Source organism: Olea europaea, chromosome 14, assembly GCF_002742605.1.
Source record: "Olea europaea var. sylvestris chromosome 14, O_europaea_v1, whole genome shotgun sequence".
Lineage (NCBI taxonomy): Eukaryota > Viridiplantae > Streptophyta > Magnoliopsida > Lamiales > Oleaceae > Olea > Olea europaea.
The window spans coordinates 17,040,649-17,066,514 of NC_036250.1; the positions used below are offsets into that span (position 1 = coordinate 17,040,649).

General features: G+C 35.0%; 3 protein-coding genes and 1 pseudogene across 4 annotated transcripts in view; 2 read left to right on the forward strand and 2 right to left on the reverse strand.

The window, feature by feature from the left end:
* The window catches only part of LOC111409351 (protein S-acyltransferase 21-like), a 9,592-nt gene extending 2,754 nt beyond the window's left edge, over nucleotides 1-6,838 (forward strand). Inside the window, exons 5-10 of the mRNA XM_023039408.1 lie at nucleotides 311-379; nucleotides 1,742-1,813; nucleotides 1,905-2,033; nucleotides 2,680-2,760; nucleotides 2,948-3,154; nucleotides 5,843-6,838. Coding sequence (XP_022895176.1) covers nucleotides 311-379; nucleotides 1,742-1,813; nucleotides 1,905-2,033; nucleotides 2,680-2,760; nucleotides 2,948-3,154; nucleotides 5,843-6,763 — 1,479 coding nt within the window. The 3' untranslated portion in view covers nucleotides 6,764-6,838. The remainder of the gene's footprint in view (nucleotides 1-310; nucleotides 380-1,741; nucleotides 1,814-1,904; nucleotides 2,034-2,679; nucleotides 2,761-2,947; nucleotides 3,155-5,842) is intronic.
* A 683-nt stretch (nucleotides 6,839-7,521) lies between these two features.
* LOC111409675 (MLO-like protein 9) lies at nucleotides 7,522-11,490 on the forward strand. Its single transcript, XM_023039692.1, has 15 exons — nucleotides 7,522-7,717; nucleotides 8,203-8,260; nucleotides 8,359-8,591; nucleotides 8,782-8,898; nucleotides 9,099-9,156; nucleotides 9,286-9,374; nucleotides 9,557-9,631; nucleotides 9,722-9,810; nucleotides 9,911-9,960; nucleotides 10,063-10,103; nucleotides 10,185-10,358; nucleotides 10,461-10,496; nucleotides 10,580-10,647; nucleotides 10,755-10,815; nucleotides 10,962-11,490. Exons 1-15 carry the CDS (start codon nucleotides 7,589-7,591, stop codon nucleotides 11,223-11,225), a joined length of 1,542 nt encoding a protein of 513 aa, XP_022895460.1. The 5' UTR covers nucleotides 7,522-7,588; the 3' UTR covers nucleotides 11,226-11,490.
* A 617-nt stretch (nucleotides 11,491-12,107) lies between these two features.
* LOC111409588 lies at nucleotides 12,108-16,246 on the reverse strand (annotated as a pseudogene).
* On the reverse strand, nucleotides 15,842-23,126 carry LOC111409352 (monosaccharide-sensing protein 2-like). 2 transcript variants are annotated; one of them, XM_023039409.1, is made up of 7 exons: nucleotides 23,023-23,097; nucleotides 22,862-22,879; nucleotides 22,173-22,291; nucleotides 21,334-21,894; nucleotides 17,663-18,609; nucleotides 17,051-17,238; nucleotides 15,842-16,687 (listed from the first exon to the last, which is right to left on the reverse strand). In XM_023039409.1, the coding sequence occupies exons 3-7, from the start codon at nucleotides 22,249-22,251 to the stop codon at nucleotides 16,246-16,248; spliced, it is 2,217 nt and encodes a 738-aa protein (XP_022895177.1). In that variant the 5' UTR covers nucleotides 22,252-22,291; nucleotides 22,862-22,879; nucleotides 23,023-23,097; the 3' UTR covers nucleotides 15,842-16,245. The 2 variants fall into 2 exon arrangements, with proteins under 2 accessions (XP_022895177.1, XP_022895178.1); XM_023039410.1 differs by lacking the exon at nucleotides 22,862-22,879 and having other exon boundaries at nucleotides 23,023-23,126.
* Between the last annotated feature and the right edge of the window lie 2,740 nt (nucleotides 23,127-25,866).

Consider the following 25,866-nt stretch of genomic DNA (forward strand, 5'->3'; position numbering starts at 1 on the left):
TAACTGTAGAATCATAAATTCTAGGTATCACTAAATTTAATATGTGATTCCTTGAAGTTTCAAGCCAGTGCAGTCAGTCACACTAGCCCTTGCCATATTTGTGTTTTTTCTTCCAGTTCTATTTTTGAAAGTTAACTGAAAAGAAAGACACAGATAAACAGAGGTTTTAAGCAATAGTTCTTCATTCATGATGCCATTTCTCTTAATCTCAAATTTCTTTGTATCCTTCCCCATTGATATTTTTCTTATCAGCGGCTTAACATTCTTTTGCATGCATTCAGTTAAAGATGTATATTTTCCTCTTTCTTAGGTGCGCAAGTTCAGCAAACACTGTAGAAGTTGTGACAAATGTGTTGATGAATTTGATCATCATTGCCGGGTAAGTTTGAGATTTAATTGTGATTGGGAAGCTCAAAATGAATATGATAGATGAACAATGTGGTCTATCACATTAGAAGTGAAATATAAGGTATGGTCTATGATGCTCGGACTCGGGCACGGGTATTGGGTATGGGTACGTATCTAAGTGTCGGATCTTTTATTTTCTAAAATGTAGAATATGAGGATATAGCTAAAAAGAGTCCAAATTTAAAGATATGAGAATACGTTTTTCAAACTTCAATTTTTTTACTAATTCAAGATACCATTTTGAATAAACCAAAATTAATTATTCACAAAGAAGGAAATTGATATTAAATAAGGAGTTGAGATGAATAAAATAGAATTTTGGGATTTATTTTTCAATTATGAAAATTACTAAATATTATATAAAATAAAATATAAGAGACTTGATTATAATTTGGATTTAGTGGAAACTAAGTAGCATTATCTGGAACCCATCTTCATATTATACAAACAAAAATCTAAATCATCGATATAGAGATGGAAAGAAGGAAAAAAGAAGTAAATGGAAAGAAAAAAGAAAGAAAAAGAAGTGAAAACCTAGCATCGTTGCCCTTCTCCACCTCTCGACAGCGATGTTAGGTGCATAAAGAGTGGAAACGGGAAAGAAGAAAAGGAAAAGAAAAAGCAAAAGCAACGAAATGTCCGATTGAAACTTGGAGGATCCCATATCTTATATCCATACCCATGTCGTGTAGTGTCCGACACGGGTACATCGACTATTTCGAAGAGTCTAAGCATCAGATTGTATGGTCAAGAGATGAATATGACCTAAGAAACGCAGACACGAGTGTTCAACATGATACATGTCGGACATACCTACACTCAAACACGCTATTTTTTGAAAAAGTTTCGACACGGTAAATCATTGACATGTTGATTAAAATATTTTTTTAACTTATTTTAGTTTAATAGTATAAAGTAATAGATTTTTTATATTTATTGTGCATCATATATATATATATATATGAAAATATTGGTTTACATCCACAACTTTTCATTTCCAGTCATCATGTATCTTCGCTTTCTTCTTTCTTCTTCCTCATTCTTCTTCTTCATCGTAAATCACCTTCTTCTTCACCGTCTGCATCTCCAACACGCCGCAAGGAACTCTAACATGCATTAGTGACGTGTCGGAGACTTATCAGTGTCTGATACATGTTGAACACCAACATATCGATGTCAACAGCATGTCCGTGCTTCCCAGAATACGACCTATATGATTACTATTTATTCCCTGTAACGCATTTTTATAATGAACAATCATCTCTACAATACAAACATAGTCTTGCTTTACTTTTTCTTGGCTAATAGCACTTGGACCATTTCATCCTAGCAGTGGTTGAATAATTGTGTGGGCAGAAAAAACTATATCACATTTGTGTGCTTAATGGCTGCAAGCCTTGTCTGGGTAAGCTCTATATCAAAATAGCTTTATTCTGTCAGGCTTTCTCTCTCTCCCCCTCTTTTGCCTCTAATTCACATTTGGCTTTGCTTGCTAGCTTGTTTTTGAATGTGGGGTGGGCATTGCAGTCCTTGTTCGCTGCTTTGTTGAGAGAAATGCTACAGAGAATCAGATAACTGACAGGCTTGGAGATGGATTCTCTCGTCCGCCCTTCGCTACAGTAGTGGTATATTATACTACTTTCTGTTAGAAGTAAAACTGGGTGCTTCATCTATCTCTAGTTCGCAACCTAATTTCTTTTTCTGTATTTTATGGATATTTCGATATATGTAATTTAGATCTAAGATTGTCTATTTGGAAGATCTGGAATTCATGTTTAAAACTGGCTTCGATCCTCCACTCGATTGAGTGGATGAATTACATGAAAGAAATGAAAGATAAATCTTACCATGTTTTTCTATCAAGAGAGCATACCTGTTTCTTTTTATTTATCTTCTTTAAGAAGCTTTTTAGATTGCACTTGGTTGTATGTTGTTATATAATCTCTTCTTTGGTAATTCGGGTTCTGTAATGCCCATTATCCTTTGCTTGTAAAAAAGAATGGTAGGGCGGCTCGCCTCAACAAGAGAAGCTGCATCCCATAGGGAAAGAGCCCCTTTTTTCAGATTTAAAGTTTGTCAAACTTTGTTTTTAACCACACATTTCATTCAACTGCCAACTTTATCTACTTTTTAACTACACATTTCATGGACCTACCAGCTTATAATCTCAAAAATCTGTCAAATAGGGTCTAAATATCTACTGCATCATATTTCATGCCAACAGAACTTTATGCCCAACAGATTTTCAGTTTATCATTTATCTTGTTACAGGCGCTCTGTACAGCTGTTTCTTTGCTTGCAATGATACCTTTGGGAGAATTGTTCTTTTTCCATATAATCCTTATACGAAAGGTACATTTCTATTAACTATCTCTCTATGTGTGTGCATGCACTGGCTTTTGACTGTCATTTGTTTATCTGTGTGTATGCATGCTTGTGTTATGCCCGAATAATGTGCATTTTGTGTTTGTATTGGCATTTTAAGTGCAGGTAAGGAAAAGTGAAGTTGGTGACACTAACATTACATTTTTTTCTGTAGGGTATCACAACATATGAGTATGTTGTTGCTATACGGACTCAAAGTGACCCTCCTGGACCTTCTGTAGATGGAAGAGATCAGCAAAGTATGCCATCTTCACCAACGAGTTCTGCTGTTACTGCCATTAGCGGAAGAAGCTCTGTTGGCATGGGACTACAACATAAAGGTGCTTGGTGTACTCCACCGAGGATATTTATGGATCATCAGGTATTGATGTCTCTTTGTACTACGTACTTGACTTCTTGAAGGTGACTATAGGAGTTTAGCGTGAAATAGAGCGATGAAACCTATCCTTATGCTGTTGAGTTTTTAGACATTCTCTTTCACATTGCTCCTTTTCCCAAAGGAGATTGTTTCAACATGTATGCAACTAAAATTTTTCTGTCAAACCATTGTTTCTAACTTAATTTTATGATCAAGTTTTCTGAAGAAGAGAACTGTTAGCAACATATGGCACAATATATTGTGAGGATTGTGTACTGTAAGGTTCCCGATTTAGAAGGGGGAATGATTGTTGGTACTACACTTAAAGATATACATGGTGCTTCCAACCCAAGGCAGAAAACTGTAATAACGATACATGTTAGTAGTACTATTGAACATTAGTGTTGTCACTACTTGAAAAAATTATGAATGTGAAGGCTCATAGAAAATAAGTTTGTTGTATACATTTTTGTTTAGAAGATTGAGAGGTTTGATATCCTGCCATTGGGCTGTGTATAAGGAGTTTTTGGACATCAAATTCAATTTTCTCGTAATGTTGTCCTTTGGGTAATGCTTATTGCCTTAAAAAGAAGGGCGTATTACGAAATTATGAGAGAGGATAATTGAGTATCAATTAATGGCCTCGTAGATTTATTTCAATTTATACTAGGAGATTAATATTGAAGTCATTTTCACAATTCCAAACATCGATTGTAAATTGTAAAGAAAAGAAATAGTATATACTTATGGTTTTTAATTTATATAGAAAAACCTTATGATATGTATGCTAGGAAGAACAGAAATTTCTATTCGATAAATCAATCTTGTATATGATGTGTATTATGGATCAATTGCAAGAGTTCCAGTGTGAGCACTAATAAATAATTTTCTATTATGATGGTCTTGCGGCAAACTTTTGGACTTGACCCTTATTCCTTTTTCAATCACAGATAAGCTCCTGAGACATGCATGATATGCATGATGATGTCCTTTGGTGGATGCTATTGCTGATGACATAGTTTTAGTTGATAAGGGAATAATCATTAGTTTGAACTTTAGGAAAGCACTTTGGAACTTATAGTTTTACTTACAAGTAAGACAATTGTACAGAATATTACTTAAAGTTAGTATAAGTAAAGATGGTACTGGAGGCTTTGTAAGGACTATATATTCCAAAAAGTGGGTTGGAAGAAATGGAGAAAGGTAGAGGGATTTCCATTAGACATCCAAGATGGTCTCTTAGTCTATGCTATTCTTTGATGATGTATTATAGTTGATGAAATCATTAAATTAATAAATCTTTAGTTTGATCTGTGAAGGAGCACTTCGTAACTTAAAATCAAGTACAACTAAGATCAACACATACAATGTTGTGTTACTAATAACAGTTAGCAGTGGGGTCGTTATAGAGGATTATATTATTAAGTTTGTATATGAATATAAAAGGAACTTGAGGATGTGATAAACTAATGCAAAGTATTTATAAGCCTGGATGAAATTGAGAGATGCGAAGAAATCGTTTGTGAATCCAGTATAATATTTAAAAGATAAGTTCTGCAAAACAATGATTAAACCAGTTATATTTTATGGTATTGAGAGTTCAATCGTCAAATGAAAAATTTTCAATGACTGTACCACGATTGAGGATGTTAAAAATATGTGGTGATTCTGGAATGAAATGACATGAATATATACCAACTAACAGAGGTGCCACAAATGAGGATATATTTCTTCTCAGAGGGGAATGATTTTGTCATTTTATTATACGGAGCTTATGGGTCGTCCAAGTTATTATCCCTGATATCATGGCATAATTTTAGTCAATGAGATTAGGATGAGAATACTTCCTTAATTTGTACTTTGGAGTCTGAAGGTTTTAGGTTAAGTAGAACAATGATTTAATACATAGAATGCATTTTTGTGTCACAGAAGGAACAATGATGGTGATGGAGTCACTATAGAGGGTCATGCTATCTCAAGTTGTGGTTTTAGGTTTAGGATTTGAATGTTAACAAGGACTCGGGAAGGATGTAATTCTATAATATATAGGATATGGACAGTTGTTTTAGTGTTTCTATGTTATCAGAGAATTGAAACACCGATAAGTTAAAAGACAAGTTCTATAGAATGGTTATTAAATCAACCATGCTTTATGTTACCAAGTCGGGCTGTCAAAGAACGAAATTTTCGTAGGATGAATGTACAGAAATGAGGTTGTTGAAATGAACGTGTGATTATACTAGGATGGAGTCGACGTTAATTGAGAATTTATACCAACAAGTGGAGGTGTTACTCCAATTGAAGAAAAATTACAGTAATGATGACTTTAATGGTTGGATCTAAAGAAATTCCTCTTTAAAATAGCAAACAATCTTAGTAGAACATGTTAGAGGAGAGATGTATATGAATCCTGTTCACCACTCCATTGATCTACTGCTAACATGTTCTACTAAGATCTACTGCAAGTTTTCCATTTATCTGATATCATTTTATTATTTTTAGCCTTCGTTGCTATTAGGACTTAAATTTTAAATTTCAATTGGAACATGGAGAGTCAACAAAATGCCTCTATCTTGGCTCAATTATAGCACTTAATTGTGGAACATTTTTTACCTAATTTATCGTTTACTGCAAATGTTTCTAGCTTTCAGAGTAGTTATATGTTCTTGTTTTTTGGCCTCTCCTACACAGGATGAAATTATTCCCCACCTTGAGCCTGGCCGTTTACCTTCCACCGTTGATCCAGATGCCGTACAAGCTGACAAGGAGAGACGAGGAACCCAGCGTCCAGTCAGAATCAGTGCGTGGAAGCTGGCAAAATTGAACTCTCATGAGGCTATTAAAGCTGGTGCAAAGGCCAGAGCTTCATCATCCGTTTTGCGTCCAATAAGTTCTAGACATCATCATTATGATGCTGATCATGTATCTAGTACCACTATGAGTGGTAAAAGCTCTCCAACGAGCACAAGGCACGGATATTACGAGAATAATGCTCGAGCTGGGACATCAAGGTTGTCCCCATCAAAGATCTCGTATCCACCTAGTCAAGCTAGCAGGGATGACATTGATACGTGTGGTAACAGCATAAGTAACTTTAGCAGTCCTCTTGCCACAAATCTCACTTCTTCACCAGTCGGGCAGCAGCATTCTTCAAACAGAGACCACTTTAATCCGATATATCAAGCATCAGCTAATCAATCTCCTTGGTCGGCAAAAGCAGGCGACAAGATTGAAGCTTCTATTAGCGAAGAGAAAGTTGGGGCGCCCATGAGGAAAAACAATTTGGGTATTGCAGAGAACATGAAATCATCCGTATTTTGGGATCCGGAAGCCGGGCGCTTTGTTTCTGCTGCCACCAGGAATGCTGGTTCATCGTCTCAGGCTACTTCAGCTGAGCTCATGTACACAGGTCAGTCTATATTCTTTGGAGGCCCTCTCATGAACGAACAGTTGAGCCGAGGGCCAAGAAGTGGCACCTCTTTTCCAACTGGTCCCCAGAGAAGTTCCACTTCAAGTTACTATCAACAGGGTAGATCACAGAGGGGAGGTCAGCTTCCTGTATTTGTGCCAAGTGATTCTCAGCAAAACCAGTTTTCTTCTAGATTGCTATAAGATTTTGTATGAGACATGAAATGTTACATCAGAATGGAGATAGATTTACAGATTATATTTTGAATTTCCTTCACCTCTCGTTTCTGCAATTTTTTCCTTTGCTTCTTCTTCTGGTTAATCTGCTATTTTACTGAATGGGGTAAGATTCTTATTCAGTTTTCTCGAGGTGTTGTATGCACAGATTTTTCCCATGTCATCCTGAAAAATAAATAGAGTAATATTATTGAGCATTACTAGCGTCAAGCAGCAGTTTAGACGACAATTGTATTTCTTAAATGTAATGTCATATGATTCATTTAATTGAATCGTCAAGTGTGGCCATCTAGGTTGGTGTTACATAGCATTATTTTTCTTCTTTAGTACTATTGAGTCCACCTTATTGAACAAATTGCGAAAGGACATTACAGTGATATTTGTACTTATGATTTTATTTTATTTTTCTTTGCAAGGAACACTCCTTTTTCCTCTATTTCTTATATAGTTTATTATATTTTAAAGGAATAAATTTTATTTTTTTAATTTTTAGAGTATTTCCCTCCCCCTTTTGTGGTCATATTTTCTCCTCACTTAACTAAATCCCTACTAACACTCTCGTTGATAAGTTCCTCAATGGTATTATTGTAATTAAATCAGATTCTCTTCCCATTCTTACACTGGCAATCACCCAGACCGGGTTCAATACCGTTACGACATTTTGAAACCTGATTTTATTTTATTTTTTTCAAAAATATATTGTATTCTCACGTCATTACCAAAATCTGAGTTTTTCATTTACATTAGAAATTGAATTGGATTCCATATACTTTAGCGGAAAGAAGGAAAAAAATGGAGGGAGGAGGATCGGAATCTGCGAGGGAACTAGATCAGACACCAACATGGGCAGTTGCATTAGTTTCTGCAGTCATCATTATAATCTCCATATTGTTGGAAAAAACTCTTCATAAGTTCGGAGAGGTTATTCTTCTCAATCATTCTTTTTCGTATTTTTTATGCCTATACGGGAATGCTTTTTATGTAGAATGAAATACTGTATACAGTTATTTTCTAATTGATCTCGCTGGACTTGATTATTGGTTCTGATTGGGAATGTGGGATTTTTTTGCCGGAATAAAATGGAAAAAACGCAGTCAAAGCAGCTTGTTTGGGATGTTTGATCAGCTAAATACAAGGAAAATATACAGGATGATGATGGATTCTTGTGTTACATGTGCTTATGTCCATTTTCCGAATTCAGAATTTCATTAGGCAGGATTCAATTGTAAATACGTCAATATGCAAAGCATTTCCACGTTGTTGTCACTGTACTTGCAATGAAAAGTAATAAACTGAAATTTTTTTTATGAGCCTAAGTGTGTGCTGAAGGAATTTGGAAAAATACATTGTGTTTTTATATTTCTCTTATTCCTTACTCTTCTGTCTAATGATGCTTTAATTTTTAGACATTTGAAAGAAGAAAGAAGAAAGCATTGTTTGAAGCTCTTGAGAAAATTAAAGGGGGTAAGAGCTCCAACATAGTTTTACTCTATGTTTCTCTTCGTATTTTAGAGTCATTTATTCTGCTTTATGGCTCACTTTTTCTATGTATCTTGTTTCAGAGCTAATGGTTTTAGGCTTCATTTCCCTTATTTTGACATTTGGACAAAACTACATTTCCAAAATCTGTATTCCTGAAAAAATTGGGGATACTATGTTGCCATGTCCTAACCGTTCAGCTGGTAATGAGGAACACAAGAGTGCTTCTGGGGCTGAGGCAGAACATCACCGTAGGCTCCTATGGTACAAGCATAGAATGTTGTCCGGAGACAGTCCACCCCAAGGTTGCAAGAAAGTAAGAAGCACTAATTCCAATCTCGTAATTGTATTGCGCACACACGTGTGACTATGTAAGCTTATTGCGTTCATGCATGTTGCTATTTTTGTTGTGAATATTCATCATTTTCTAACCATACGCTTGATACCATGGAAGCACGAAGCTTATATTCTTAGTTCATTGTGAAAAATTGTATTTTGTGTAACAGGGATATGTGCCACTTATGTCAATCAATGGAATACATCAACTACATATCTTCATATTCTTTTTGGCTGTATTCCATGTCATTTACAGTGCTATAACAATGATGCTTGGAAGATTGAAGGTGAGGTCTATTGGTTTTGTTGTTATAATAAAAGCATATTTATTCTTGTTTTAATGGAAGAGTCAGATCAGTCTTGAGATTTTTATATATTCAACCATGGTTTCTTTCCTAATCATGGGCGGCCTTACCTTTTCTATTTGGTCAATTTATTTGGAATAATTTGTATTTTGGTCCTTTTCTTTGTAAAATCATTCATGCAGATTCGTGGATGGAAAGAATGGGAACGACAGACTGTCAATGAGTATGAAGTGTCTAATGGTATTTTGTAGACTTGCTGTGAAAAGATAAAACTTTTTCTTTGAAGATTTGCTCTCCTTTTCGTCCTGGAGTTGCTGAGTTGTTTATATAAATGTTTGTTTAAACTACATATCTTCGGGTATCATGCAGATCCTTCTAGATTCAGGCTTACCCACGAGACATCTTTTGTGAGAGATCACACCAGTTTCTGGACAAGAAACCCAATCCTGTTCTATACTGTAAGAATAATGACTATAGTTTAAGGTTCTCAATTGATTTCATCATAATATATTATTTTGTTCATGTGACGTTTTTAAGGCATTTCCAGAGTTCCTAAGACTATTTGGATAATGAAATTCTATTTTTCATCGAGACAGTATTTATAGCTGGGGTTCAGGATTAATTAGTTCAACCATTGCAGGTTTGCTTTTATCGTCAATTCTTCAGATCTGTTCGTAAAGCTGACTACTTGACGATGCGTCATGGATTCATCTCAGTAATTTCTTAACACAACTATTAATTTTTATATTAGATATTTAATGAGAAAATGGGATGTTCCATTGAGTTTATTGAAATTCTTTAACAGGTCCATTTAGCTCCTGGAAGTAAGTTTGATTTTCAGAAATATATCAAAAGGTCCCTGGAAGATGACTTCAAAGTTATTGTAGGAATCAAGTATGATATTTACTTTTTTTACATCGATTATTTCCTTAACGATAAAAAGATAGCGTGCAATGTATTACCTTCTTACATAATACCTTGGTGCTATTTTCAGTACAGTATTGTGGATGTCAGCTGTAGTCTATATGCTGCTTAATGTTCAAGGTACGTTTCATTCTTTCTCTTTAACGCTATTTTAAATTATGTTTATGCATGTGAATGAAGGAAAAATAAATATCCTGTATTTATCAATCGGCTTAATTTCAGGGTGGCAATCTATGTTCTGGCTATCTATAATGCCCCTAGTTGTAAGACTATCTGTTGTAACATTTTTTAAGTTCTTCCGTCATTTTAACTATGGGACAAACTAATGAATTGATTGGTTAAAGATAATTTTAGCAGTTGGGACAAAACTTCAAGCGATCATAACTAAGATGGCTGTTGAAATCCAAGAAAGACATGCTGTAGTCCAAGGCATACCTCTTGTTCAAGTCTCCGACAGTCATTTTTGGTTTAGTTGGCCTAAGTTGGTTCTTCATCTTATCCATCTTACGCTCTTTCAGGTCAAGTAACTTATCTTCTTTCGTTTGAAGTACTTTTCTTTTCATATGGAAATATTCTAATAGGTTCTTTTTTTTTTTTCCCCTCCCTTTATTAACGTCCAGAATGCATTTGAGATCACGAATTTCATTTGGATATCGGTAATTAAACAATTTTCTCTGTCTTCTTTGCAATTGTATATGCATCAATTTCCCACTGGTTGAAACAATGTTTCCTGATGCAGTACGAATTCGGGATGCATTCTTGCTTTCACGAGAATTTCTACCTTTCCATATTTAGAGTTGTTCTCGGGTAAGTTTAAGTATGCAGAAGTGTTGTTTTGTTCTAATTTATTAACCAATGATTTATTCGAATAGGCCATTCGGATGTGAAGTTGATGGAAATGTATTCTTGGGCAGGTTAGGAGTACAGTTTTTGTGCAGCTACATTACGCTCCCACTTTATGCACTCGTTACACAGGTACCTTACTCATCGTGATCCTTATATCCACTCTTTCGAGCTAGTTTTGTCGGTTAAAAGACCTAGATTTAGCAAGTCGGGTTTTTCACATTGTCATACTTCTTGTTCACTTGAGTTGAGCTATTTTAATTTCTTGGAATTTTCAGATGGGATCAAATATGAAGAAGTCCATCTTCGACGAACATACTTCCAAGGCATTAATGAAATGGCATAAGCATGCAAAGAAGAAAAAAGAAGAGCGTCCTCAACCTCATACAAAGAAATTAGGAGGGAGTCCAGGAGATTCACCGGATAGTTCTCCACGCATAAGTGAGGCACGCGGAGGGACTGTCAGTGTAGATATTCCTGTGGAAGATCTTCTTCCTGATAATGAGAAGTGTAGGCATAGAGACATATTAATGAGCCCATGATCAAGGAAAATGGGACACAGCACATTTCTGCCATGGATTGAATAGGCATTTATATAGAGACACATTCATATCAACCCTTTTCTTTAGGTTACAGAACTGATATAAGTTATACTGGTGCAGAAATGGGTTAGTACTGTGACATAGTTTCTTGATTTTGAGCTACTGTTAGAAATGAATCGTATTGAAATTTTGTTATATCTGTTCATTTGTACCATGGATTGAATTGGCATTTTTTCCCTTTTTGGTTGAGAAAGTGAGTCGAAGAATTTGGTAAGTTCGCGAGAATTCAGAGATCAAACATTCAATCGAGAAAAGTCATTTCATGATTAACAACTATCAGAAAAATTCCATATTTCAATCAAATTTAGATTTGATGGACATCTATCGACTTGCAGTCTTTCCATATCCAAGTTTTCTCCAATATTTTCATTCAAGCTTCAGTTCGTTTAGTTAGTTTTCTAGATTAAATCAAAATTTAGTAGGCTAACCAGAAACAAATCCCTGTATAAACGACATTCTATTCACACTAAATTATGTCCGTAATAGCGTGCATTTGTAAATTTCAAACAAGAAGTAATAGTTCAAACTTTTCAACTGGTTGGACTAGGATCGAGCATAACTCGTTCAAGACCTCGACCAAAAATTTAATTTGAAGAAATTGCCCTTAATACGCCCTTTTCCATATTCCAAATATGCTCACCTTTTCTTTCATAATATCACATGTACTCCCCTTAATATCTATGAATAATTATGTTTATATACCCAAAAGTATACCGAATTGTTTAACTCCTCTCACATGCACGTGGAACCCGCGTGAATAAAAAAATCTCAAAACATGGTCCCACCCCCACCCCCCATTGAATAGGGGAATACAGTAAAAGATTAGATAAAAAAATTCGATACATGTAGTATGATCCAATATCTGTTGGTATTGAGCCATTAGATGGTAAGGCACAATCCAAATGGCCAAAAATAAAAAAGGCTATGCAAGCCTTGAAAGCCAAATACGGACCCAAACCAGCTTTACATCTCCAGCGCATTTTGTGTTTCTTATTCTTTTTTCTTCATTCATACTAAGCTCTTTACCAGCTTGCAGTTTAGTTGTACCAAAGACAACGGATTCCAGCAATCCTATTTAGGACAATCAGTAGAGAAAAGGTATAACATCTCTCTTATATAAATTACGAGAATAAACGAATCCTCAATCGAATTACATTGCACAAAACTCGCTAGACAGCATAGCATAGTGCCGATGAAGAACTAACAACCGAGTTGAGCTTCTCCCATTACTCGTGCTTATCAGAAACCTGTTTCGTTCCAACAGCAAAGAACTCTGTAATGACCTCCAGTGGCATGCCCTTTGTTTCAGGAACCCTTAAGTACACGAAAATCAAGGAGAGGAGACATACCACGGCATAAATGGCAAAAACACCGGCCAACCCAATCGAACTAAGCAACAAGGGAAAAGTGTAGGTAACGATGACATCACCTATCCAGAAGACTAGAGCACAGATGGCAATGCAGATTCCACGAACCCTTGTAGGAAATATTTCAGAGCAGAGAATATTCGGGATTGACCCATAGGCCATAACGAAAACGCAGATGTAGATAATTAGACAGATGGTTGAGATAACGGCATGTGCTATGGTTCCAAAATCGAAAACATCAGATATGATGAGGATGATGAGTGACACTATCAAAACCGGGATAGTCGTGAGCAGCAAGGACCTGTAAAATGAGCGATGTGATATTTTTCTCATTAGGATATCATAAAAGAGAACTCCACACATTTAAGAAGATTACAATTCTTTAACATAGTTTTACCCAAAAGAAAAGGATTGCTATGAACTCATTCGATCAACCTACTCATTGTCATTGAGACTGTTTATCAGTTAACGACGGAGATACTATTACAGAAAAAATGACTTCTTTTTATAGTCAGCCACTTCTAACTGGAAAAGAGAAACAAGAAATTGACCAAAAAGATTGGAAGAAATGTCGAAGCCTGAAATTTGAGAAGTTACAGACAGAAGCTACAGAGACCAGTCAGCATCAGAAAAGGAGAAATAAAGGAAAATGGAAAGAAGTTACCTTCTGCCAGAAAGATCCATGAACCTCATACCAACAGCTATACAAGGAAGCATCAAGAAATTTGTAAATGCACTAATGAGGAAAGATGCAGATTCTGATCCAATGCCAAGGTTAGAAAGAAGAGCTGAAATGCCTGCCTGCTGAAGAATTTGAGGTGCGTAGTACAAAACCCCATTGATACCAGAAAACTGCAGAAACATGAGAAAGAATGAGAAGCAAGTTTGGACAAGTCTATTATCCAACAAAGTTGACTCGTCTTAAAATCAATAAGGTTATTAGAGAAAACAAAATGCCTGGATGAACCCGCCATCAACTGGAACATCACCTCCAGTGAGTGAAATGAGAGACCCACGTCTTGACCCAGGAGCACCCTCCTCGTGCAGATAAATCCGTTTAAAACCTCCTCCTTTCTTTCCATCTTCACCTTCTCTCTCGGACCATTTCCATGCTAGCTGCCAACCACTACCAATACCCATGTTACCAACAGCTTCTGCATTCCCTTGCATGTGACTGCTGTCGCGTCTCATACTTAGAATGCTTCCATGGGGCTGAGGGACGATCATGTCCTTCTCCATGCTTGTCGTTTGACGTGAAATTAATGGACTATGCAAATTATCATCTGAATCGGCACCATCAGCCTCTGATGCGTATCCATCACTTTCTCTCTGCTGACTCTCTTCATCCCAATCTTCATTTTTATCCTGAGGCTCAGCTGTACTGAACATGCTGCCAAAATTGGGAAATAGCATGCTTCGCATACTTCCCGTCTCTGGAAGCTTCTCATGGACACTGCCAAAGAGTGTTACAAGAGGATCCTTGAGAGACAAGGTCCGATTTACCATGGTTCCTTGACGGGAGACAAGGCCTATGCTACTCTGTCCATTAACAGGCTTGGCAACCCATGAGCGGCCATCCTCAGGTCCATACAACTTGATACGGTCTTTACCAGGATATGGCTCTTGATCCTCCCCAAGATCATCCGCTGGACTGATGATGTATTCTTCTATGGATGTGTTACCACCAACTGCTAGACCTTCAACCACTAAAGCCATCTCACCTATGAAAAAAGGAACATCAGCACAATCAACATAGTGATTAAAATTTCAAGCTTTCATACGATATTTGGTCAAAGAAAATTAGAAACTCCAAATGGTTTCATTAGTAAAACTTTTACCACAGATAGAGGAAAAAAAGAAGGCAACAATATAACTACAGACGAACATCCATATAAGATCCTTTGATCACTTATTATACCATGTTAAAGTTGGAAAAGAAAGTCATACGACAGTAATGACAAGTTGAATCATCTAAATTGTAAGACAAACAGTTGTGCAGCCAGTAAACCTCAAATAACACACAAGAAAGATAAAAATTATAAAGCTGAGAATTCGACCATTGTAATTAGCCTCTAAGTTGCTACATTACGTATACATGCAGAATGCAATTGATTTTTTTAACAACGTGCAATTATTATGTATATTTTAATAGTTTTAATTTATTTTTGACAGTCCTTTGCTTTCGAAACTTCCGAAATTTCTGGCTTTAAGTGAATATGCCAAAAATATGCAGCACAGATTCCACTGAAAAACAAGGATTTAATCCAAATTCATCTATCAGTATCCACATTTTAGCATACCCTAACCAGAAAAGACCTTCAGGACAGCATATTTATCTTATCATTTGCATAAAATATGAAAAAAAAAAAAAAAAAAAAAAAAATCAAGTATGATTGGACAAATTTTTTTTTGGGAATTTTAAAAAAAAATTTCTTTACCATCAACAAATTAGAATTGAAGAATAGTTCCATATTTTGAGATCGTTTTCATAAGAAGATGATCTTAGCACGACATGTTGCAAACTAAGAGCTAGACCAAGACTAACGTGGCCTGTTGAGATTGCTACACACTTAGCTACCTTGGATATCCCCACTAAAATGTGCGATGAACAAAACATATTGATGAAAAAGGATTTGCGTTAGGCTTATTGTTGCTTGCTACTTTTATTATTATTGTTGGTTGCTATTTTTATTAAACAAAGAAATCTATAATCTTTTAACACCACAAACCGCGGCCTAACGGTGCAGGACATCATTTTTCTAACTGAATTTGACACGTAAAGAATATATGTAAGGTTACCTTTTCCTTTACTAAAAAATACCATGAGAACAGTTCATAAGTTGAAAGTCCAATTAGAATGCATTTGTAAATTTCAAACAAGTAATAGTTCAAACTTTTTAACTGGTTGGACTAGGATCGAGCATAACTCGTTCAAGACCTCGACCAAAAATTTAATTTGAAGAAATTGCCCTTAATACGCCCTTTTCCATATTCCAAATATGCTCACCTTTTCTTTCATAATATCACATGTACTCCCCTTAATATCTATGAATAATTATGTTTATATACCCAAAAGTATACCGAATTGTTTAACTCCTCTCACATGCACGTGGAACCCGCGTGAATAAAAAAATCTCAAAACATGGTCCCACCCCCACCCCCCATTGAATAGGGGAATACAGTAAAAGATTAGATAAAAAAATTCGATACATGTAGTATGATCCAATATCTGTTGGTATTGAGCCATTAGATGGTAAGGCACAATCCAAATGGCCAAAAATAAAAAAGGCTATGCAAGCCTTGAAAGCCAAATACGGACCCAAACCAGCTTTACATCTCCAGCGCATTTTGTGTTTCTTATTCTTTTTTCTTCATTCATACTAAGCTCTTTACCAGCTTGCAGTTTAGTTGTACCAAAGACAACGGATTCCAGCAATCCTATTTAGGACAATCAGTAGAGAAAAGGTATAACATCTCTCTTATATAAATTACGAGAATAAACGAATCCTCAATCGAATTACATTGCACAAAACTCGCTAGACAGCATAGCATAGTGCCGATGAAGAACTAACAACCGAGTTGAGCTTCTCCCATTACTCGTGCTTATCAGAAACCTGTTTCGTTCCAACAGCAAAGAACTCTGTAATGACCTCCAGTGGCATGCCCTTTGTTTCAGGAACCCTTAAGTACACGAAAATCAAGGAGAGGAGACATACCACGGCATAAATGGCAAAAACACCGGCCAACCCAATCGAACTAAGCAACAAGGGAAAAGTGTAGGTAACGATGACATCACCTATCCAGAAGACTAGAGCACAGATGGCAATGCAGATTCCACGAACCCTTGTAGGAAATATTTCAGAGCAGAGAATATTCGGGATTGACCCATAGGCCATAACGAAAACGCAGATGTAGATAATTAGACAGATGGTTGAGATAACGGCATGTGCTATGGTTCCAAAATCGAAAACATCAGATATGATGAGGATGATGAGTGACACTATCAAAACCGGGATAGTCGTGAGCAGCAAGGACCTGTAAAATGAGCGATGTGATATTTTTCTCATTAGGATATCATAAAAGAGAACTCCACACATTTAAGAAGATTACAATTCTTTAACATAGTTTTACCCAAAAGAAAAGGATTGCTATGAACTCATTCGATCAACCTACTCACTGTCATTGAGACTGTTTATCAGTTAACGACGGAGATACTATTACAGAAAAAATGACTTCTTTTTATAGTCAGCCACTTCTAACTGGAAAAGAGAAACAAGAAATTGACCAAAAAGATTGGAAGAAATGTCGAAGCCTGAAATTTGAGAAGTTACAGACAGAAGCTACAGAGACCAGTCAGCATCAGAAAAGGAGAAATAAAGGAAAATGGAAAGAAGTTACCTTCTGCCAGAAAGATCCATGAACCTCATACCAACAGCTATACAAGGAAGCATCAAGAAATTTGTAAATGCACTAATGAGGAAAGATGCAGATTCTGATCCAATGCCAAGGTTAGAAAGAAGAGCTGAAATGCCTGCCTGCTGAAGAATTTGAGGTGCGTAGTACAAAACCCCATTGATACCAGAAAACTGCAGAAACATGAGAAAGAATGAGAAGCAAGTTTGGACAAGTCTATTATCCAACAAAGTTGACTCGTCTTAAAATCAATAAGGTTATTAGAGAAAACAAAACAAAAAAAAATAATCATTTTTTTTTTTTTTTTTTTTGGATTTCCTAAAAAAAATGAAAAAAAAAAAAAAACTTACATGCATGCCCAACCATATTTCTCCAATCCTGGTTGCCAGTTAGATACTTGATCTGTAAAGGAATTCCTTTTTATCTACTTGAACCGAACTACCTGACTTCTTGTACTTATAAAGTAATTTGTGGGTCCCATGAAATGTGGTTAAAATTAATTGTTGACTTTGACTTAGATTAAAATTTGATTCATTCCAAACAAGGGCTTAACAAACTTCCATTTTATACATGTAATGAAAGGTGAACTTAAAATACCTGCTGCAGTAGTTGGATTCCGATCCCAACAACTAATGCGCGTTTAACTCCAGGTTCAAGAAGAGCAATCCAACCAGGCCCTTTTGCAGCGGTTTCAGCTGGGTGCACCATCGCCGGTCCAACCAGATGCTGACTCATAAGGGCCTTCGAACAAAGAGCAGGCTGGCTTACCAGAGCTGCTGCCTGGATGAACCCGCCATCAACTGGAACATCACCTCCAGTGAGTGAAATGAGAGACCCACGTCTTGACCCAGGAGCACCCTCCTCGTGCAGATAAATCCGTTTAAAACCTCCTCCTTTCTTTCCATCTTCACCTTCTCTCTCGGACCATTTCCATGCTAGCTGCCAACCACTACCAATACCCATGTTACCAACAGCTTCTGCATTCCCTTGCATGTGACTGCTGTCGCGTCTCATACTTAGAATGCTTCCATGGGGCTGAGGGACGATCATGTCCTTCTCCATGCTTGTCGTTTGACGTGAAATTAATGGACTATGCAAATTATCATCTGAATCGGCACCATCAGCCTCTGATGCGTATCCATCACTTTCTCTCTGCTGACTCTCTTCATCCCAATCTTCATTTTTATCCTGAGGCTCAGCTGTACTGAACATGCTGCCAAAATTGGGAAATAGCATGCTTCGCATACTTCCCGTCTCTGGAAGCTTCTCATGGACACTGCCAAAGAGTGTTACAAGAGGATCCTTGAGAGACAAGGTCCGATTTACCATGGTTCCTTGACGGGAGACAAGGCCTATGCTACTCTGTCCATTAACAGGCTTGGCAACCCATGAGCGGCCATCCTCAGGTCCATACAACTTGATACGGTCTTTACCAGGATATGGCTCTTGATCCTCCCCAAGATCATCCGCTGGACTGATGATGTATTCTTCTATGGATGTGTTACCACCAACTGCTAGACCTTCAACCACTAAAGCCATCTCACCTATGAAAAAAGGAACATCAGCACAATCAACATAGTGATTAAAATTTCAAGCTTTCATACGATATTTGGTCAAAGAAAATTAGAAACTCCAAATGGTTTCATTAGTAAAACTTTTACCACAGATAGAGGAAAAAAAGAAGGCAACAATATAACTACAGACGAACATCCATATAAGATCCTTTGATCACTTATTATACCATGTTAAAGTTGGAAAAGAAAGTCATACGACAGTAATGACAAGTTGAATCATCTAAATTGTAAGACAAACAGTTGTGCAGCCAGTAAACCTCAAATAACACACACAAGAAAGATAAAAATTATAAAGCTGAGAATTCGACCATTGTAATTAGCCTCTAAGTTGCTACATTACGTATACATGCAGAATGCAATTGATTTTTTTAACAACGTGCAATTATTATGTATATTTTAATAGTTTTAATTTATTTTTGACAGTCCTTTGCTTTCGAAACTTCCGAAATTTCTGGCTTTAAGTGAATATGCCAAAAATATGCAGCACAGATTCCACTGAAAAACAAGGATTTAATCCAAATTCATCTATCAGCATCCACATTTTAGCATACCCTAAACCAAAAAGACCTTCAGGACAGCATATTTATCTTATCATTTGCATAAAATATGAAAAAAAAAAAAAAGATATCTATACTGAATGATCTTTGGTGGTTGAGACATGTCTCGCGTATCTAAAGAAACTTTGTTCCATAGGATGGATGCGATCTTAGCACGACATGTTGCAAACTAAGAGCTAGGCCAAGACTAACGTGGCCTGTTGAGATTGCTACACACTTAGCTACCTTGGATATCCCCACTAAAATGTGCGATGAACAAAACATATTGATGAAAAAGGATTTGCGTTAGGCTTATTGTTGCTTGCTACTTTTATTATTATTGTTGGTTGCTATTTTTATTAAACAAAGAAATCTATAATCTTTTAACACCACAAACCGCGGCCTAACGGTGCAGGACATCATTTTTCTAACTGAATTTGACACGTAAAGAATATATGTAAGGTTACCTTTTCCTTTACTAAAAAATACCATGAGAACAGTTCATAAGTTGAAAGTCCAATTAGAATTTTTCTTCTGTAAACATACCCACACTCGTGCAGAAATAACACATTTTATATAGGCTACTTGTTAATGGTAGAATTTTTCTTCTGTAAACATACCCACACTCGTGCAGAAATAACACATTTTATATAGGCTACTTGTTAATGGCCTTTATTGCACTGTAAAATGATAAATGCACAATGTCCTTGCTATAGCTTAATGGAATACAAAGAACAATGAATATCTATTGTTACCTGTCCAAGCTCATAATTGTAACGATACACCCCCAATCAAGTTTTGACATGGTCCATGCAGATTCAGTCTGTGTCTTGTGCCTATATATCCACGGGGTTTGGCCCTAACGTGGTTTTCTTACTGAATTGATACCAGCATTCAACTTAAGTGTCACTTAAAGGAGGTCTTGAGACTGAATCACTGGATGCAAAAGGAAGCCACGTCAGGCCCAACCCCATGTACCGAGTTTGCATGGACCATTTTGTGAATTGAAGGCTGAGCCCGGTGTCCATAATGAGAGGTATGTATCTTTATAAGAATATTACTAGTCATACAATTGCCAAAGTAGAGCACTTTTCACAGAATTGGAACATCAAGAATCTTCATTACAAGAAACATTTGCTGTCAGTATATCTTAAAAGGGGCATACTCCCTTAAGACTTTTACTGTTTTCCATTCTTGACAGGGTGCCATCACACTGGATTACGGAAAAGCGGAATTAATCACCTGAATGTAGTGAAGGGAAAAGCCTTCCACCCCATACCCCCAGGAGGGAGGCAACTAAATCATTTCCACTGTGTCAGTTTGTTAAGGAAGTTTTATGCATTTCACATATAAAGAAGCCAAAAGGATAAAAGGAAAGAATCACACACACACACAAAAATTAAAAAACAAATGAAGTGTTCAACAAGAACATACGCTAGCTGACATCATCTTCCAGTTCATCATTATTGAACAGATAAGAAAATAGGTTAATAGGCTCTCTGTTGGTACAAAAGTTAGAAACCAACATGAGTGTCATTTTCGGTTCCTTAGAAGGTTGTGACAATCTATCATCTAATAATTGAAGGATACAAGGAGATTTGTTCAACTAAAAAGAAGATTTCTAAACTACAATCGATAGAAATAAAAAACAGAAGTCCAGCACTCAATGACAAGGGCCATAAAAGTGCTATCCTATATTACAACCAGGGCTTATGTGCAGTCAGCGTGTGTCACCTAAAGTTTGACATGCTGTGAATAAAACTGCATGTGACATATAACATTTGTGTATAAAGTAGCACGCAACAGCTTTAACAAATTCTGTATTTTAAATAGACGTCATCCATTTTGAGACACTAGAAACCACAACTCAGAAGTGGAAAATTGGCATTTTGGCTTTTTAGCTTAACAGATAAAACAGAATAATTGCATCACAAAACTAATCTTCCTACAATAGCTTAGAAGATGAATACATTTTAACACTTAAGAAATCACAACCAACACACGATGTCAAACCTTTTACTAATTTAATAGTGCTAGTCCATCTAAGACCATCCAGACTACCATTAAACAGCTTTACCCAAGCAGAAAAATTATCTTGCTAGTTCCACAATGAAAAATGATCATTCAAAACAAATCAGATTTAGAGTAAGACGTGTACCAGAAACATCTTCCCTGCCACGCAGTTTCTTCAGAACTTGTTTTGCCTCGAGCATTCTTCCTTTACTCACAAGCCATCGAGGAGATTCTGGCAAATATAGTACAACTATAGCAAAATACAGGAGAGAAGGAATAGAAAGAACTCCTAGCATCAACCTCCAGTTAGGCGAGGACATTAAGGACATGCCAAAGATCATACAGTATGCCAGAAACAGTCCACTAGAACCCGAGAACTGAGGAAGAGTATTTAACGAGCCTCGTATTTCTGATGGGGCAATCTCAGAAATATACAGGGGCACTAAAGTAACAGCTAGTCCAACACCAAACCCATCTAAGAGCCTCGCCAGGAGGAGGACATAGACATTTGGGGACCATAACATTATCAGACTACTAAAAAAATAAAATATGGATGAGAGAATAAGCATTGGACGTCGACCAATCCTATCGGATATAGTTCCCGAACAAGTGGTGATAATCGTTGCTCCAATGAGTGACATCGCCACAATAAGCCCTTCCATGGTAGATTCTAACTCGAGCTCTTTTTTTATGTAAACGACAGCTCCTGTACACATCAAAAATCAGGATGATTCAAACACTATAATACATCTTGAAAACTAAGATGGACTTCTCCCTCCTCATGTTGGAAGAAGAAATAAAGTGATAATGGAAAGCAAAGAAAACACAGCTTTCATTTACAAGTTGCACGAGAAACACAATAGAATCAGTATTTCAAGACATGAACTTTGAGTGTCGCAATCAAGATAGAGAAAAAACATATACTTAATTTAGTAAGACCACAAACTGAATAAGGAATATGGAACCGAAGAAAAGAACAATTACCAGCAATGGTTGCCATATCCCAACCCTGCAAAAAGTTACCGACTGTGGCAGCAATGGCTACCAATACCGCTCCGTCCATCTTCAAGCAATGGAGTAAATTTCCAATCTCTTGGAGTAGCCTGCAAACAAAAAGAAACTAAGATCAATCAAATAAATAATTAATAATACCAACGAATAACACAGATCTAACAGACTCTTTTAGTAACCCTCGTCATTGTTACTTAACAAAGCTTTAAGATTTAAACTTATTTAAAGAAAAGGGAGGTAGAAAAAACTCATCAAAATCAAAATCAAAAGTGCAAAGGGAATAAAATCAGGGATCTAAAAGAATAATAAGATTGCTTACATGGAAAGAGAAGTAGAGTGTGAAATGTTACCGTAGATATACAGCTTAGCAATTCAAAAAACTTTACTAATTTAGATATTTAACATAATTACTTATGAATCAATAGCAAAAGCTGGACTGGGGTTTTCATAGAATCTTCACTTAAATGACAAATTAATAATTTATATTTCAAGTGTTTGAAACTCAGCCACAGCCCCTACTGAATACTCTAAATCTGAGGGGAAACACAACACACACTTCAATTTCACTTAGGACAACTCCCTTCTTGCACGGATCAATCAGAAGCCTTTATTCAGTATATTAGCTAGAACCCGGAAATTTATAACTGAGAAAGATTCAATACCTGAGCTTAAAATTGAATCTTTAGAGTTGAAAATTGGAGTGATGAAGATGAATAGAGGAAATATAAGAAAGGAAGATTAATCAAAATCAGGTGAGATGAAAATTGATTATTAAAAAAGCAATATTAGAATGATGAAGGAGACAAAAGAAGCAAGCAACTACCCTGTATAGCTTCCAAGTGTCTACCGGTCAAATTGATGTGTCAGATCCATCTGTGGTTTGTCCTGTATTTTCTCCATTTTCTTGTTATTACTCCTGTACTTTCCGGTGAATTAGCCTCTGTTTGGGTTTTAATTTTTTCAAATAGAATTTTCCAATTTTTTAATCGCACATTATTTTATAAAATAATTTTTTACCTAAATTCAAAAAAAAAATTATCTTTTAATCACATATTTTCAAAAAAAATTATTTCAAAATACATTTTCTCCTAAAATTACATTAAAATAAAACCCAGACAAGGATAAAATAATTTTTTTTACTATTCATAAAGAAGATTATCGATAGTAATTCTACGTGGAACACATGTGATACTTTGTTATTTTATGCATTAATGTGATAATTTTTATTGTCTCGTGTATCAAATAACAAATTATCACATGTATGTCACGTAAGATAACTATAGATAATTCTCACTATGAATAACATTACTCAAAGTTAAATTAACATGAGCAGCGAATAATGTTATTTAGCACTGGTGGTGTTGAATATAAAATTAGGGGGTGTATTCAATTAGAATTTTTGAAGACTTTGATGGATTTTTTTTAATTGATAGTTTTTATGGATTTCATAGATCTTTTATAGATTTGTATGGAATTAGTAGAAGTCTTTCTTGAATTTCTATAGATTTTCATTTTAAAATTTTTATATACTTTGTGGAATTCAGAATACTTTTGAAAACTTTCATTTGAAATAGAATTCACGTGTATCTGATGTAAAATTCTCACGTACGATGTATTAGTTCTCACAATTTCCCTTTTCCTTTCCCTTCTTCTTTCCATATAATAAAGAAATTTAAGACATTAATTAAATAAATAATAATCAAAATTATATATATATATATATATATATGATTCAATATTATTAGTATAATATACTTTTAAAAATAAATAAAAATCAATATATTTAAATTTAATTAAAAAATATTCATATAAAATTTTATAATTTATTAAAAAATAGATATTTTTCAAAAAAAATGAACGAAAAAAGAAAAAAAAAAGCTACAAAAATTTAATTTAATTTTTTATAGAAAATAGAGAGAAATAATAAGAGAGAGAAAGAAATATAAATAAAACATAATAAATAGAAAAATTAAATTTTAATCATACATGTTCATAAAAAGTTAAAGGAAAGAAGGATTGAAAAAAAAATTAAAATAAAAATTGAAAGTCTCCCAAAATCTCGTGATTAATGAGAAACAAATTTTGATATTTTGTATGAGTACCTTCTACTTAAAAGTTAATACTTCAAAAACTTTTATAAAAGTTTTTAGAAGTCATTAAAATTTGAATACTCCAAAACTTACAGAGATTTCTAAAAATTTTAATTAAATACAACGTAACTTATAGAAATTTTTTAAAAGTCTATAAAAATCTTAATTAAATACGCAGTAACTTTTAGGGAGTCTTAAAAAGTCTTAATTGAATACCTCTAAACTTTTTAAATTTCAAAAAATCATTAAAAGTTTAAATTGAATACACCCCCTTTAGGTGTCTGCATATTAAGTCTTAATAAATAGGTGTTGAGTATAAATCTAGGTGTCTGCATATTATGTCTTAATAAATAGGTCATAATTTCTTATATTTAATTAAACCTATAATTTAGGGGTTATTTGAGCCCCATTTTTCTAGAAAAAAGTATTTTGAAATAGTGTTGTGATGGAAAATGTGTGGTTAAAAAATAAAAAAAAATGTTTGAATTTACGTGTAGTGTTATTTTATTGAAAAATGTGTGATTGAAATGATGTCAAATCACTGTTGAAAAATGTATTTTGATAAAAAAAAAAAAAAAAAAAAAAAAAAGAGGCTCAAACAAGAGCTTAATGTCGCTAATATTATCACCTAAATTGGTATGAAACACCATTTGTGCTAGATAATATTACTCTTAACAAAGCCCAAAAACTCAATAATAATAATAATAATAACAATGTTATGAAAAAAGAGAAAAAGATGAGAGAATTAAAATCATTAGACTTGTTTGTGATTTATTAAAAATTAAAATCCTATATTTATAAGGGAGAATCGAGGATATAATGGTAATAATTTATAGAGTTGTAGGAATACAATTGTCATTCCCTAATAAATTGATCATTTTTTACACTCCCCATTGAATGATACATTACAAAATATCTATCTCGCTAAAACCTTATTTGATAAAAATTCAATCGGACAAAAAATCGAACGAAAGAAAAAAGAGTACATTCATTTTTAAGTATTAAAAATAAATGTTGCCTTATTAAAATATTGTTATCATAACCCAATGGGATAAAACCTAAACGAAATAAAAAGAGTACAGCTACTTCCCCGATGTTGATCGCTCAATCACACACATTCTTGGCTTGCTTCATAGATTGTAATAATTACATAATGATTTGAGAATATTGCTGTCAATGATTTGTGGATCCCAAACTTAAATTAATAGTACCCTTTAGGGAACAAAAAATATGTTTAACACCATTATAATATCTTTGAGTTGGTATAGAGCTATATTTTATAAAGAGATTTATAGAATAACTATGTCGGGTCGAGTACAGTTTGTAAGATAAGTTAATACTTCAATTTCATTAAGATATGGTACTTCAAGAACGAGAACCTTTTCTCCATCTTTAAGAGAACGGAATGGATTTCTTTCACATTAAGTAATTTTGAACCATATGTGATGCCAATGGTGTGCATTATACATACAAAAACGTTTTAAAGTTTTTCTGTATATGTAGATTGATAAATAAATGATCTTTCTGCGAAATGTTCAATATGCAACCAGGGGCAAAATTTGATTTTTCCTAAAACC